Source organism: Macaca thibetana, chromosome 2 (assembly GCF_024542745.1).
Source record: "Macaca thibetana thibetana isolate TM-01 chromosome 2, ASM2454274v1, whole genome shotgun sequence".
NCBI lineage: Eukaryota > Metazoa > Chordata > Mammalia > Primates > Cercopithecidae > Macaca > Macaca thibetana.
Genome location: NC_065579.1, coordinates 91,390,545 through 91,407,367, shown reverse-complemented (window position 1 = coordinate 91,407,367; position 16,823 = coordinate 91,390,545). Strand labels below are relative to the sequence as shown.

Genomic DNA, 16,823 nt, shown 5'->3' with positions numbered 1-16,823 from the left:
GAAGAGGCGTTTCCAAGTTGTCAGAATCCTAAAACAGACATCATGGGGGTATTATTTCCATGCTCCTTCTAACTTGGTCATACCAAATTTGAACACGAAAATTCTTTTCAAATGCTCAGCATTTAGTTATATTGACAAATAATTCCTCACTATATTCATCCAAATAGAATACGCATTCCTAACCACTGTAAAACTAGATCTCAACTGAGGAAGAAGTACAATAAACAAATGTTATATAGTAAATAAACTTTATTTATCTGTTTCTCAGAGATGACACTGCCAACAATCACAGATCTGCATACAATACAGTTATGTATTGGCTATTCACAATTTACAGTAGTGTTTTTTTCCTCTGAAAAATATAAGTACAAAAGCTAAGTAAACAATGAGGTACTGCCATTTGGGATTTATTACATGTCTTAGCTTAAAGAATTGGTCTTTAGCAAATATTCAACAGATCAACCTGAATAAAATAGTCAATTAAATGCTCTAATTTATCAGAAAAAATCCACTAAGTTTCACCTCAAAATGTATTGCACAAGTCTTTTTAAAAAATCACCCTAAAAATAAATAGGAAAGGTAAGCCGTTCTTTAAAAAGAATGGATGAAAGGAGTATTACGTAAGCCCATAAAGCAGGTTAAGTCATTCAAAATATTTTTTAAACAACATAAAACTCTTCCCAAGAGAAAACTGAAGAAAAAACTATCACCATTTCTCCACTGATAAAATCTATTTTAAAGGCAGTCTGCAACATATCTGTGGGCCAGATTTTTCTTGGTCTTTGGGCTACATGAGGGGCCCTGAATGACAACTTCATTCTCAAAGAGTAGCAAGTGTGGACAGTTTTCCAAGCAGCAGTCGCCCAATGTCACTCTTCTTCAAGATGAAGATCGGAGCCATGACTGGAAAAGAAAAAGGAAAAGAGAATAAAGGAGGGAAAAACCCCAAAACATTTAGGTTGACTTTTTGGGAGATTTGCTTTTTCAAGTTTGAAATAAAATTCTATTCCATGGTCTAGAGACTGCAGTAAGGAAGGAGAAATAAGGCTAGGTGTGGTGGCTCATGACTGTAATCCCAGCACTTTGAGAGGCCGAGATGGGAGAATCACTTGACACCAGGAGTTCGAGACCAGCCTGGTCAACACAGCAAGACCCCATTCTTTAAAAAAAAAAAAAAAAAAAAGTAGAAATTGTTTAAATACTAAATCTTAAAGGTTCTTCTAAAAATTAACATTCTTGCAATTATGTAAACCAACCTATAGTCAGCAATCCTGGAAAATGGCATTTCTAAGTGAAATCTGGAACTGCAACCATTCACCACATATTGAATGCTACCAGTCTGTTTATACAGTAACCCAGGAGTAAACACGCTGACTTGGTTGAATCTCACAAATATTGGACTGGAATTAAAGATGACAGGCTGGACATGGTGGCTCATGCCTGTAATCCTAGCACTTTGGGAGGCCAAGGCGGGCAGATCACTTGAGGCCAGGAGTTTGAGACCAGCCTGGCCAACATGGCAAAACCCTGTCTCTACTAAAAATACAAAAAAATTAGCCAGGCGTGGTGGTGCTTGTACTCTCAGCTACTTGGGAGGCTGAGGCAGTAGCCTCCTACTTGGGAGGGTGGGTTCAAGAACCCAGGAGGTGGAGGCTGCATTAAGCCGAGATCACACCATTGCTCTCCAGCCCGGGGCAACAGAGCGAGACTGCCTCAAAAAAAAAATTAAAAATAAAGATGAGAAAGAGCTCTTTCCTCTTATCCAGTATGCTGATTATTCTACATATTGCAATTCTCCCAGCATGACATAATAGCAAAAGACAAACAGCATTTTGGTGTGAAAATTTATGTCTCATCTGGAATTAAGGAATTTAATTTAAAAATTAAAAATAGCCAGGGCAACATAGTGAGATCCCATCACTACAAAAAAAAAAAAAAATTAGGCAGGTATGATGGTGTGTGCCTATAGTCCCAGCTACTCTCAGGAGGCTGAGGCAGGAGGATCACTTGAGCCTGGGAAGTCAAGGCTGCAGTGAGCTGTGACTGTACCACTGCACTCCAGGCTGGGCAACACAGTGAGACCTTGTCTCAAAAAATAAATTAGAAATGCTGGCTGGGCATGGTGGCTTATGCCTATAATCCCAGCACTTTTGGGAGATCAAGATCGGAGGACTGCTTGAGCCCAGGAATTCAAGACCAGCCTGAGTAACATGGCACGACCCTGTTATCTACAAATTTTTTTAAAAAAAATAGCTAGGTGTGGTGGCATGTGCCTGTGGTCCCAGCTACTCAGAAGGCTGAGGCGGGAGGATTCCTTTAGCCCAGGAGGTCAAGGCTGCAGTGAACTGTGTTCACGCCACTGCACTCTAGCCTGGTATGACCATGCTGGGGGGGGAAAAAACAGCTATGACAAAGCCAAAGTCTTCCTCATAATGTTTCTCAAATGAAAATGCTGGCCAGGAGTAGTGGCTTACACCTGTAATTCCAGCACTATGGGAGGCCGAGGCAGGTGGATCACCTGAGGTCAGGAGTTTGAGACCAGCCTGGCCAACATGGTGAAATCCTGTCTCTACTAAAAATACAAAAAATAAGCTGGGCGTGTTGGCGGGTGCCTTTAACCCCAGCTACTCAGGAGGCTGAGGCAGGAGAATCACTTGAACCCAAGAGGCAGAGGTTGCAGTGAGCTGAGATCGCGCCACTGCACCCTAGCCTGGGCAACAAGAATGAAACTTTGTCTCAAAAAAAAGAAAAGAAAAGGAAGAAAAAGAAAATGCTAAAACCAGTAGTCACATCGAGGTATGAGTTTAAAATCCCATAAAAATAAATTACCAAGTAAGATTAATAGAGGCAAACTTTCCATATATATTAAATGGATAGGGGAAGGTTTAGTCTTCTCAATTTGTAAATGAACAATATGATTCACCACTCATAATGTACTACTAATAGTATATTATTTATAAAACTAGTTCAACAATCATGTTGGTCCTAGGAACCTAAAGAAGACATCAACAAGATCTTCTGTTATATGTAAATTCCTTTGTCAGTTATTATTTGGAAACCTTAGCTTGATCTGTTGTGAGAAACAAAATTCAACATCAGTTCAACAAAGCTGCATCATGAAAGACAAAAAAGCTAGGGGAAGTTTCTCGTTTAAAAAAGACTAGGAAAATATGACCACTAAATGTAAAGTGAAATCTCTTGAGTAGATCCTGGATTCTAAAAAATTATGGGAGACATTATTTGGAAAACTGGAAAAAACTGAGTATTATGTACTACATATTAGTATTAGCCAATATTAAACTTCCTAAGTGTAATAACTGTACTGTATGTAGGAAAATGTCCTTGTTTTTAAAGATACATGCTAAAGTACTTAGTATATGTTTACAATGTCAAATACTTGCAAGCATGTCGGTAAATAATTGCCAAATGTTACAAATGGGGAATAATATATATGGAGAGAGAACAAGAGTGAGAACAAGTGAGAAAATCTGGCCAAACACTACTAGAAGAAAGGTATATGGGTGTTCACTGTACTATTTTTGCAAATCTTATGTCTGAAATGTTTCAAACTAAAAGTTGAGGAGACAGTCAATTAATAGAAATGCTGCACAATATATATTTCCTGTGATAATCGATATTTAGTTGCAATAATATAACAAGTGCAATGCAGTATTTATAATATTGTTTTTAAAAGGAAAACATTAAGACTTAATTGGTTAGCTATAGAATTTACAGTTTTTCAATGTTCACATTTATTATCAAAGTGACCTAACAAAACCATGCACTGTACTGCCAGCCATTGTAATGTGAATGACAAAAATAAGACAGTTCTGGATAATCACTAAGGCAAACCAAATAATACATATTAAAATGAAAAGGAGGCTCAAATGTAGGCATAGAAGACTTTTAAAGATAAACGCTTAGAGGGCCAGGCGCAATGGCTCATGTCTGTAATCCCAGCACTTTGGGAGGCCAAGGCAGGCGGATCATGAGGTCAGGAGATCAAGACCATCCTGGCTAAGACAGTGAAACCTCGTCTCTACTAAAATACAAAAACTTAGCCAGGTGTGGTGGCGGGTGCCTGTAGTCCCAGCTACTCGGGAGGCTGAGGGAGGAGAATGGTGTGAACCCAGGAGGCGGAGCTTGCAGTGAGCCAAGATTGCGCCACTGCACTCCAGCCTGGGTGACACAGCAAGACTCTGTCTCAAAAAAGAAAAAAAAAAAAAGCTTAGAAGCTGAGGTAGGAAGATCACTTGAGCCCGAGGTAGGAAGATCACTTGAGCCCAGGAGTTCGAGACCAGCCTAGGCAAGATGGTAAGACCCCATCACTACAAAATAAAAAAAAAAAATCGACAGGCGCCTTGTAGACCCGATTACTTGGGAGGCTGAGGTGGCAGGATCCCTTGAGTCCAGGAGCTGAGGCAGCAGTAAACTATGATCACACTACTGCACTCCAGCCAGGGTAATAAAGGCTCTCCTTATTAAAAAAAAAAAAAAAAAAAAGAAAAAGAAAAAAAAAAAAGGTAAAAGCTTAAAAGAATGGAGAAATGTTGTATCTTGCCATTTTAAACCTTGATAGTATTATTAGCTGGATATTAACAATCACTGAGAGTATTTATTTTAATTATAGTGAAGCCCTATTAATTGTGATCTGTTTTGGTTTTGTGAAAATTCTAGCAAAGGCTGAGGTAAAGATGTATGCTACATTTTTAGGGGGTACTAAATCAACCTAACAGCATGAAAAATATGTAGAGATGAGGGGAGAGGGTTTCAATGATGAAGACAGTCAACTGGGTTGAAACGTTTTGTATGCCCCCATTTCACTGTAATATGTTAATCAGAAAGAATCACGTACAATTAAAGTAGGCTGCCTAAGGGTCTCTCCTCAGGACAAATGTGTTGTCTTGTGTTAAACTGTCTGATCCCAGGAAGTAATAAAGCTATACTTTAAAATCAATCTTACTAGTTTTCATTATTTCTGACTAGCCTTGACTCTACTTAGGCTAGCAGGATTAATTCTCACGAAATATACCACTTCGCTTTTATCTAGAAAATGATTTTCACTTCTCTCTCACAATCATAATTTCAAAGATCATTCTTGGAAAATTAAAAACAAAAGGGAAAGTAAGTTACATAAATACTTTTTTGGATTATTTAACAAAATTTCAAAGAGTAATTTTCAAATTTTCATTTACTCTTTAAAGAAATGAAATTTCCTAAAATTATATAACTCTTACTGGTGGTAATAATTTTTAACTATTATTGATCCATATAACATAATGAACAGAAAATACTTGTACTAACCCATAGCATAATCATATGTTCATTAAACAAGAGCAAAAGAATTTCAGCAAAATGGTTAGTATCATGCAACACATTTGATTTTTGCACAAAAGACACAAGACATTGTTCTTCACTCACCACATGCTAACTAAGCACAGACTGATGGTTTACTCAGAAGATACCACTGCGAGGTGAAGTAAACTACAAAGCCAGGAAGAAAAAAAGCTTATTGGGTTAGTTTTAAGACTTAATATAACACATAGATTATATGTGTATATGAAGTTCATAGGATTACAGACTATACTTAAATTTTTCTCAAATCTCCCCAAATCGAGGGTGCACAGGCAAGGAATAAGGAATCTGTAATACCTCCCCCCATATCCTAGGTAAATAAAATATTATGTCGCTGAGATTTTACTTGCAACTTTCATTTAAAGACTTAACATAGTGAAAGGTGTACTGCATATTTTAAGTACATATTTACCAGTTAAATTATGGGGCAATTATTTGCTTTACAAAAGGATCTTTCAGAATTCCATGAAAGTACACATTAAAATTTGATTTGCATAATCCCAATTTACCCTAAAAAGTTTTCGGGAAAATGATGATGAATTTGAAGAGACATGTGTCTATATGTTGAATTCTCATTCCTAACATGTGTCAATTTTATCACTGAATAACAATCTTGTAATTCAACAATGTATCAGAAATGGTTTCAGGAATGGTGACCCAAACTGAAATTTCAATTTAAGGAAACTCAATCTCAAAAACAGTTTTTACTGTGACAAACCTTAAATAAATTCTATGCCCCACTGTAAGATGATCATAGTCCAAAATCATTAATTACCTTCACGGTGATTTAAAATGGCAGCATTAAAAACAAAGATTGTTTATAAAATCTGAGTCTATTCTTGGACAGTGTGGCCAACCTCAGAAACCTCATTTTATTTATTTTTCATATTTAAAGTTAGTAAAAAGCAGCAAAACCAAAAGACAAGCTAGAAAATAATATGTACAACACACACAACACAATGAGGTTAATATATCCAATCTGGCAGAAGTATACAAAACCCATGTATATGGATATTCCCTATGTCTCTGCTTGTTAAGTACTGAAAATCTTGAAAACAACATAAGTAAATGGAATGAGCAGGAAACTGGTGAACTAAACTGTAGGACATCCATATAATCATACAATCAGCCATTGAAAAGAATGAGAACAATTTGTAATTAGGTAGAATAATATAAAAATATATTAAGTGAAAAAAGCAAGCCATTGCATACTCTCATTTTTATAAAATAAGTGATAAAGGAATAACTATAAATATGTAATTATATGGCTTAGAAAACATGGAGATATTTCCCAAACTGTTCACAGAGATGATACTGGCATAGCAGAAGTAGTTTGGAGGCTGAAGATCATGAGGGACTCCCTTTCTATGTTTCTGGCTTACACTGTTTTTTCCAATGATCACATATTACCTTATTCTACCAATACCAGAATAAAAATCACTCTCAAGAAAACAAATATGTATTTGACATGTGCAATATTTTCTACAATGTGTCAGTTTTATTTATATGTGTTTCCTGAACCCACCTTGCATGCATCTTCTGAGCCCATGCAAAGGGAAAGGGTAAACCTCGTGTAGGAATGGAAAACTTCTGTACCTAGCAATGCTGAAAAGTTCTGATGATTTTATTAATTCGGAGGAAATTTTGAAAATTCCAACAAAGGAAGAAAATGAGACGTTAATAGAATACAAGACTGGTCCAGGGCAAGGAATGATGAAGAAGTATATACAACACCAAGAATCAGTGTGAAAGCAAAGCTGAAGGAGAGTCAACAAAAGAGCAATTGAAATACATGACTAGAATGGACAGAGAACACAAACAAGCCAACCTTCTCCATCAAAGAAGAGAAATTTTCTTTAATGGAGTCATCAAGAAAACAGTGGTGTCAGTTTATGTCATTACATTTTGCTAGCACTCTAAAGAGAAAAATGTCTAAGAAAACTTTTAAAGAGGGGTTTCCATATAACAAAGGACTCTCTCAATTCTGAGATGACTTGTTACCCAATTACAATAAACTTTCCTAATGAAATTATCTTAAAGAATGTAACAATATTCTCCTTTAAAAAAATTAGGGTGTACTTCTGGGGCAGTTTTATTCAATAAAAACACAAACAATTAGACAAGCCAAGGACTTATGTATTCACTCTTGCCCATACTGTGGTACTCAAATATCCAGTCTACTCTGGCCATCTAAGCTACCTAAACCATCACAAAATGAAACAGCAAGATATAGTAAACTAAAAATTGAGAGGAAGGAAAAAAGGCTGTTCTAGGAAAAACAGAGATACGTGCATTTGGTATGTGCATTTTGTTTTAACTTCTGCCTGCTGTTTAGAGGCAATTCTTTTTCCTACTTGAAACAAATCTAAAACAAAATTTTATACTTTATGGGGAAAGAAACCTTAGAGATAGTATAATCCAACAATCTCATTTTACCAATGAGGGTCAAAAATATGAAAACGGTTTGCTCTAAGTCATACAGCAATCAAGCTGTTGAGATCTAGGCTTTCATTCCAGCAATATCGCATGTGGCTGGCACTCTAAGGTACTGAAGCTGGAGATGGGGGCATTTTGTGGGCTGGTGTCATCCTGTGACTTGACTCTCCTACTGAGGTCTTTAATGGTTTTTATTATACACATAAATGATTTGTTTACTTTTCCAGTCTCTTTTTCCAGAAAAGACTAGTTCTACACATTGCTATAAGGAGGCTAAATAATCATCATCACCATCCCTACATTATCACTCAGCACAGACAACTGTACTATGGTTCCCCGACAAACCTAACAAGATTATGTTAGTCTTGTGAAGAAAAGAGGCTCTGAGAATTGCCTGAGTTTCCACAGCAAGTCAACAAAGGACTAAGATTCCTTCCCTATACACCAAGACCCTCAAATAAACCAGACTGTAATTATGCTCTATAATTTAACCTTACTTAACAGATAGTGATTTCTCATCTATAAAATCTACTCGAGATTAGGTTAAACTCTGAAAACGGTAATAACTTGTATCCTCTAATGAGGTTTTTTACATAAAGAGTATAAAACTTACTGAAGAGAACAAAGTATAGTAAAGATAAGATATATTGAAAAGTACCTCACCAGCAGTCATAGAAAGTTTTTGATTAGTGCTACAAAGTAAATGTATAATCATCATGGTCAAAAAGCAAAGTTTTTAGAATGTATTCCTCTGATAATAGCTGACAAATAATGTAAAAACTAACATGGGCTGTACACTGTCAACAAGAAGTACGATCCACACTCTTGTAAGCATCCCAAATATTAATCTGACAGAGGGGGTAGCTTGGCAACATATTTTACATTTGTTTTGGTTTTCTTATTCCACCTTTTCAGCCCTTAGGCAAAAATAACAAAACACTTAGGGTTGCTGATTTTAACAGAAGTGAAACCATAGCTGCACAGTTACAAAAACTTACAGAAAAGATCCATTTTGATGTATACATTTAAAATTAATGTGATTAAATCATTTAAAAATGATTATTTAATAAACTCCTACAGTTTTGTTTTCTATACATTTCATCATGTGCACTTTCTGTTGGAAAAAGAAAAGTCATTTTCATACCTGTGTTTTGTTCTAATGAGCTACAGCTCAATGGACAGAGAGGTATGAAATTAGCTGAAATTTCTTCAAGAGACTTATTCAAAGACAGTGATTCTTATTGCTCATTTTATGAATGATGGCAATCTCTGACAAAGGTAACTCTTGCTTCAACTTTCTTATACTCGTGAAACAATCATGAGTCACATTATCAAGTATCAAGAATCTCCTTAAACTGACAAAAGTTGACTCAAATTGATTAATTCATGTCATCTCATATTTTGGGGCCTTCCTCATTTCAATGAAGTTCATCATAAAATTTCTTATTTCCTAAGCATCTTTATTATTTGAATAATATTACTTAAGCATATATTTTTATTCATGTATGAATGGATGAATGGATATTACACCTTCCCCCTAAAATGAAAAGTTCCACAAGGTCAACAACCAATGTCTTCTGTATCTTCTATTTTCCTATATTTCCTGTAACAACTAGAAGAGTAGACGACTGTTGACTGAACTTATTCATTAAGCAAGAGATAATGATGGATGAGACTTGCTTAAAGGAGTAGTAGAAAAGTAGAACATTCTTTCTGGGCAGGTCAACCTCTGGGATAAAGGAAGATTCTTTCAGGAAGGATAAGTCAGCCACCATTTCATCCCTACCTAGAATGAATACCACTGTATTCAGGAAGAAAACAGTCTGTTTTTCAAAGACTTTTTAAAAGTTAACAAAAAGAAGCTTTTTTGTCTGCTTTAAAAGAGTTTTATTGATTCACTACCTACATTTACCAATTTGATTTGTTTTTCATCAAAGCAAATCAACCAAAGACTGCATGTGTATACGGAATGAAGGAGAATGTTTCCTACCACATTTACTTCAGCAGTGACTTAAGATGAGTCTATACTATACAGCAAATCCTGAGAAAATGCAGTAAAAGTAAAGTCTGCCATATTCCAACATCAAGATGATAAAGCAGCTATGGGAGAATGAATACAGGTAACTATATAAAAGCCCTTTTGTATCATTTAAAATTATTTTCTTAAACTGGACCATAATGACAAAATTATGTCAACAGGCTCAAACTGTATTAGAAATTTTTATCTTCACAAAGATAGCTATTTTACCCAGTAAAGGAAAAATTTCTACTCATGGATACAAAATTTCACACTTGTAGAATTAGATGTTCATTATAATTTAAAATAACATTCTATTGATGAATGGTATACATTATAGTGACATACTTCGTTATCAAAAATATTTATAATCAGAAATAACTAGAGCAATGCTTTTCAGGCTACTAAATGCCAGGGAGTGGCGGAGGAGGGATTTTTACAAAAAAACAATTAAATGCTAACCAAAATAATAGCAATTACCTCAGAAAACAGGCAATGAAGTATATAATACAATACAATATACAATGAAGCATTGGGACAAAGGTCAGGGAAAGCTAGGATGAGCTTAGAGGAGACCAAGAAGTGGTCAGAATGTGCCTGAGACATTGGGGTCCCTTCAGGGCTGACCTTGTGCAGAGGGTCAGAGGAACTTCATAAAAGGCTGTTAAGTGTAAGAGGTATTATTTAGCCGGGAGGGGGAAAACCCCTCCATCTAGGTCATCCCCAGATTTTTGGTTGAGTTCTATGAGTTAGAACCAGAACAAATAGGTGATCATGTAGAGAAGGAGATTTGGGTTCAAGAGAATCAAGAACTTTTGTAAGAAAACAATCTGTTGGGATATGATGAGATGCTTTGGGACTTAGTGACTTATGCTCTTTATTGGAGATGCTCAGACACACGCTAACCCACCACTAAGGAAAAGATGTTGGCTTGCTTTAGTGAGGGGAGAGAGAGAAGAAAACCAGCGCTGGTATGATGAAATAGGTTAAGAGATTGGGAGGAGGAGGGTATTCACGGAGGGCTCTGCAGGCTACTATCAAGACAAGGAAAGGAAGCAGAAAAAGAGAGCTGAATGCAGGACCCAAATTTTTCAAGTTTTACACTCTGCCTAGAATGGACCTTATTAAATTACTGGTCCAGGGCAAAACTAACTGTGGCATGGAGAATTTTGTATAATTTACACAGTGTGTATTTCTTTCATTTTTCAATTACAGCTGACTTCACACTATGTTTTTAAAAATAACTCAGTTGTTTGTCTGATTTCCCCCGTAAGGTATCAAAAGCTCAAGAATGCTTAAATTCTTTCACCCAGAATTAATGTATTTGGAAATCAATTGGAATGAAATAAAGAACTATAATATATAAAACATCTAACATCATGATATAATTTGGTTTAAAAAACTATTACTGGATATACCTGAACAAATGTCTTTTCCATCCTTTCCAAAAAAAGCCCAAGTTCTGGAAATTCCATATAGCATATATGGGTGTCAACCTCTTATATGGTATTAAATTAGACTGTTCCTTCCCTTGAGGGCATCCATTCACATTTACCCTTGGTTAAATGTCTTAGTGTAAATTCCCTCTCATTTTTCAGGCTGTGATATAATAAAGATTTGAAATCTTAAAATTTATTTTACCAACTCAAAAGTCCTTATAAATGAGACAGAATATAAACAGATGGGATATCATCTTCTTCTATCTAGAGCCTACTTCTAGAACTTACCATTAGCCGAGCATCTTCTCTTTCCAAAATTTTCTGGGTCTGATCATCAGGGAACTTCAGTACAGTGGTTATAACTTTTGCCATGGTCTATAAGAAAAGCAAGAGATGATCACTAACAGACAGTGAAGCACATAAAGTCTCAACCCATTCTGACATGTTCTGCTGGTGGGATTCTTTAGTGCTCTCAATGAAAGCCACGAACAAAGAAGTATGATGTGAAGGTATTAGTCAAGGAAATAACAACACTAGAATTTCAATTTAAAAGGACTCCTTACAATGTCTAGATTTATATTATTTTAACAAGATGCATTTATAATAGCATGAAGCTATATAAAATTCTAATGCTCTTGGCCCCTTTATTAAAATAAAACTTTATTATACATTCATTTTAAAAGGCTCCTTATTTGCAGAAATCTATCTGGTAAGTGATGTATTGCCAAAACATATGCTCTAAATAATCAGATTTTAAATACCCCCATGTTCAGCTTTAACTAAATCACATCATATATCTCATAAACACGGCTACTGCATGAACATGAACATGCTCAGTAGGTATTTTTCAAGACATGCAGCACATCAACCTAATAGAAATACAAATTACATTTTAAATAAACACAAGATGTTTTATTTGGTAGAAAACATGATGAATCAAAACATTACACATGGCGGCTTGCAAAACAAGATTATAAATTGTGCAGATCTAAATAAATATACCGTAAGTCAGACTGTCACCCATAAGCTCCTGGAAAATTCTCCTCAAAGGTTGAAACTCCCTATTTTGTATCAAGATGAGATGTTTTGAGGGAGACAGAGAGGAAAGAAGATACCACTTATGAAATAAGTAGGATAACAACTTCAGTGCTTACATACAAAATCAGGTGGTAGTATTCTCCTAAAGATTCCTACAGCAGATGGAAGGGTAGCACAGAAAACTAACTAACATTCCTTGATCATAGTTACACAGACTTTGCGTATGGGGGAAGAGGGAAGGGTGGAAGTGATCAGGGGAACGTCATGAAGGAAAAGATAATATAGTTAACCAAAAATTTTGGAGACTCATGTCATTAGGAAAAAAAGTATCATAATTATTTCCAGGAAGGAAAGGAACTAATTTTTTTAAAGTTCTTATTATATACTAAGTCTAGGCAAGACATTTTACATATTTCTAATATTTACTTCTACTAACAGATCAACTAATACTATTCCTTACTCACAAATCCCACACATGGCAAGATTTTAGTTTCAGACCTCTTCTTCCTTTTGTCTTTCGTCTTCTCCCATTTTGGTAATAAAAAAAAGTTTAGTCGGGTATGGTGGCTAACAAATGTAATCTCAACACTTTGGGAGACTGAGGTGGGAGGATCGCTTGAGGCCTGAAGTTTGTGATTAGCGTGGGCAACATAGTGAGACTCCCATCTCTACAAAAAAATCTTTTAAATTAGCCAGGATTATGGCTATTTTATTTATGGCTATCTCTACAAAAAATTTTAACAATTAGTCAGGTGTTATGGCTCATGTCTGTTTTACTAGCTACTTGGGAGAGGTGGGAGAATTGCTTGAGCCCAGGAATTTGAGGTTGCAGTGAACGATGATTGCACCACTGTCATTCAGGTGACAGAGTAAGACCCTGTCTTAAAAAATACAACAACAACAACAACAGCAAATACATATATATTTAAGACAACTCAGTTCTTGGAAAATTCCAAAGGCATTTTACAAAAACCCTCATCATTTAAATTGTACTGCCTAGAATCTTGTGTGTTAAACTGCAGTCTAGAAACGAAGTACAGGCATACCTCATTCTATTGCGCTTCACTTTACTGAGCTTCACGGAAACTGTTTTTTAGTTTTTGTTTTTATTTTACAAATTGAAGGTGTGTGGGAATCCTTTGTCAAGCAAGTCTATTGGTGCCATTTTTCTAGCATGTGATCACTTTATATCTCTGTGTCACATTTTGATAATACTTGCAGTATTTCAAATCTTTTCATTATTATAATATCTGTTATTGCACTCTGTGACCTTTGATGTTATGATAGTCACTGTGTTGGGGCACCACAAACCATGCCCATGTAAGACAGTAGACTTAATCCGAAAATGTGGTTTGTGTTCTGCTGAGCCCCCATCTCTTTCCCTTTCCTTGGGCTTCTCTATTCCCTGAGTCACAATAATATTAAATTAGGCCAAATAATAACCCTACAATGGTCTGTAAGTATGCAAGTAAAAGGAAGAGTCGCATGCCTCTCACTCTGAATTAAAAGCTAGAAATGATTAAGCTTAGTGAGAAAGGCATTCTGACAGCCAAGAGAGACTGAAAGCTAGGCCTTGTATGCCAGTTAGCCAAGTTGTAAACATTAAAGAAAAGTTCTTGAAAGGAAATTAAAAGTGCTACTCCAGTGAACACACGAATCAGAATGAAATAGCCTTATTTCATTTAGTGGTCTGGATAGAAGTTTGGAGAAAGTCTTAGTGGTCTGAAGAGCAAACCAGTCACAACATTCCCTTTGCCAAACCCTAATCCAGAGCAAGGCCCTAACTCCCTTCAATTCTATGAAGGCTGAGGGAAGTGAGAAAGAGGTAGAAGAAAAGTTTAAAGCTAAAAGACTGGTTCATGAGATTTAAGGAGAGAAGACATCTCCATATCATAAAATTGCAAGGTAAAGCAGTGACATGGTTTGGCTCTGTCCCCACCTCAAATCTCATCTTGCAGTTCCCATAATCCCCACATGTTGTGGGAAGGACCCAGTGGGAGGTAACTGAATCATGGGCACAGTTACCCCCATGCTGCTGTTCTTGTGATAGTGAGTGAATTCTCACGAGATCTGATGGTTTTATAAGGGGCTTTTCTCCCTTTTGCTGGGCACTTCTCCTTTCTGCCATCATGAGAAGAAGAATGTGTTTACATCCCCTTCCACCATGATTCTAAGTTTCCTGAGGCCTTCCTCATGTCATTAGTTCAGCCCTGCAGAACAGTGAGTCAATTAAACCTCTTTCCTTTATAAATTACCCATTCTCAGGTATGTCTTTATTAGCAGTGTGAGAAGGGACTAATATAAGCAGTAAGTGCTGATGGAGAAGGTACAGCAAATAATCCAGAAGATCTAGCTAAGTTAACTGATGAAGATGGCTACACTAAACAACAGATTTTCAGTGTAGATGAAACTGCTGTCTATTTGAAGAATATGCCATCTAGGACTTACATAGCTAGAGAGGAGAAGTTCAAAAGCTTCAAAGCTTTAATACATAGGCTGGCTCTCTCCTTAGAGGCTAGTGCAGCCTGTGACTCTCAGCTGAAGGCAATGCTCATTTACCATTCCGAAGATCCTACGGCCCTTCAGAATTATGCTAACTCTACTCTGCCTGTGCTCTAGAAATGAAATAAGGCCTGGATGACAGCACACCTGTTTACAGCATGGTTTACTGAATATTTGAAGCCCACTGTTCAGATCTACTGCTCAGAAAAAAGATTCCCTTCAAATATTACTGCTCATTGATAACGCACCTGGTCACCCAAAAGCTCTGATGGAGATATACAAGATTAAATTGTTTCATGCCTGCTAACACAACATCCATTTTGCAGCCCATGGATCAAGAAGTAATTCCAACTTTCAAGTTTTCTTACTTAAGGAATATATTTCATAAGGCTATAGTTGCCATAGGTAATGATTCCTCTCATGACAGTGGGCAAAGTGAAGAACTTCTGGAAAGGATTCACTGTTCTAGATGCCATTAAGAAGATTGGTGGTTCATGGGAAGAGATCAAAATGTCAACATTAATGGGTTTGGAAGAAGATTCCAACTTTCATGGATGACTTGGAGGGATTCAAGACTTCAGTGGAGGAAGTAGTTGCAGATATAGTGGAGCTATCAAGAGAACCAGAGCCTGAAGACATGACTGCATTGCTGCAATCTCATGATAAAACTTTAAGGATGAGGAATTGCTTCTTTTGGATGAACAAAGAAGTGGTTTCTTGAGATGGAATCTACTTCTGGTGAAGATGCTGTGAACATTGTTGAAATGACATCAAAGAATTTAGAATATTAAATAAACTTAGTTGATAAAGCCACGGCAGAGTTTGAGAGAACTGACTGCAATTTTGAAAGAAGTTCTATGGTGGGTAAAATGCTATCAAACATGCTCAGGAAAGGAAGTGTCAACTGATGTGGCAAATGTCACTGTTGTCTTAGGAAAATGCCACAGATACCCCAACCTTCAGCAACCACCACTCTGATTAGTCAAGAGCCATCAACATCGAGGTAATACCCTCCACTAGCAAAAATATTACGACTTGCTGAAGGCTCAGATGAATGTTAGCATTTTTTAGCAACAAAGTATTTTTAAATTAAGGTATACACTTTTTTTGAGACAAAATGCCTATTGAACACTTAATAGGCTACAGTATAGTATAAATGTACTTTATACGCACTGGGAAACCAAAATAATTTGTATGATTTGCTTTATTGTGATATTCGTTTATTGCAGTGGTCTAGAACTGAACCTGCAATACCTCCAAGGTATGCCTGTAAATATGTGGCATGAAATGGCAAGAGAAATATGAAGTAGTAATCACTTCCGTATTTTAGTTTCTAGTATACTATCTATAAAGGTTTTTTTATAAGTACCAAAAAATCTAAAATTCAGGGATTCACAATTATAGGAAGCATTTCTCTAATATCAACATCACGTAAAGCTCCAAGGACCAAAAGGTCCATTTATATTTACTATGAAACAACATATACACGCATGCACAAGCATGTTTGGGGGAAAAAAAAAAGAGCTGTGGCTAGTTGTCTCTTCATATTTCTAGACGACATTAAAAGGTAAACCCACCTCTAAATTCATCAGCGATCCAGAATCTGCAGCTCATTACCCAGTAAAGAGTTAAAGCTCGTCCCTGGCTTGCCAGAAAACACTTTGAGAAGCCCAGGCTCTTTGCCACACCTTGGAAAAGATATCAGACTGTCTACTCTACATACAGTATCCTCAGGCCCTGGGAAGTAAGGAAAAGTTCAAATGAGCCACCTGATTTAGAAGTGACCTCTCCCGCCAGGTATTCCTTAGGGAGAGGCATCTGCAGAAAAGCTTAGGATGAGAAACACTTTATGTTGAAAAGGAGAACAGGCTGAATTTCAGGTTCAATATTAGCATGGAGGATCAAAACCCAAGAAAAAGAAGTATACGGACAGAAGGAAGGAAGGGAACTTACTTAACTCCATACTACAAGAACGTATGTACTATATACAGTCTTCTTTTAAAAGTCATCTGCCTCATAAAATAAAGAACACTGTG

The 16,823-nt window shown here is 36.4% G+C and overlaps 1 protein-coding gene across 7 annotated transcripts in view; it reads right to left on the bottom strand.

Moving 5' to 3' along the window:
* Positions 1-231: 231 nt before the first annotated feature.
* GOLGA4 (golgin A4) overlaps positions 232-16,823 on the bottom strand; it is a 118,974-nt gene continuing 102,382 nt past the window's right edge. For 5 of the 7 annotated variants that reach the window (XM_050780268.1, XM_050780270.1, XM_050780271.1 and 2 more), the window contains 3 exons: positions 11,536-11,622; positions 5,422-5,484; positions 232-903 (listed from right to left, as the gene is read on the bottom strand). In XM_050780268.1, coding sequence (XP_050636225.1) covers positions 5,455-5,484; positions 11,536-11,622 — 117 coding nt within the window. In that variant the 3' untranslated portion in view covers positions 232-903; positions 5,422-5,454. The remainder of the gene's footprint in view (positions 904-5,421; positions 5,485-11,535; positions 11,623-16,823) is intronic. The other 2 variants (XM_050780269.1, XM_050780273.1) reach the window with 1 other exon arrangement.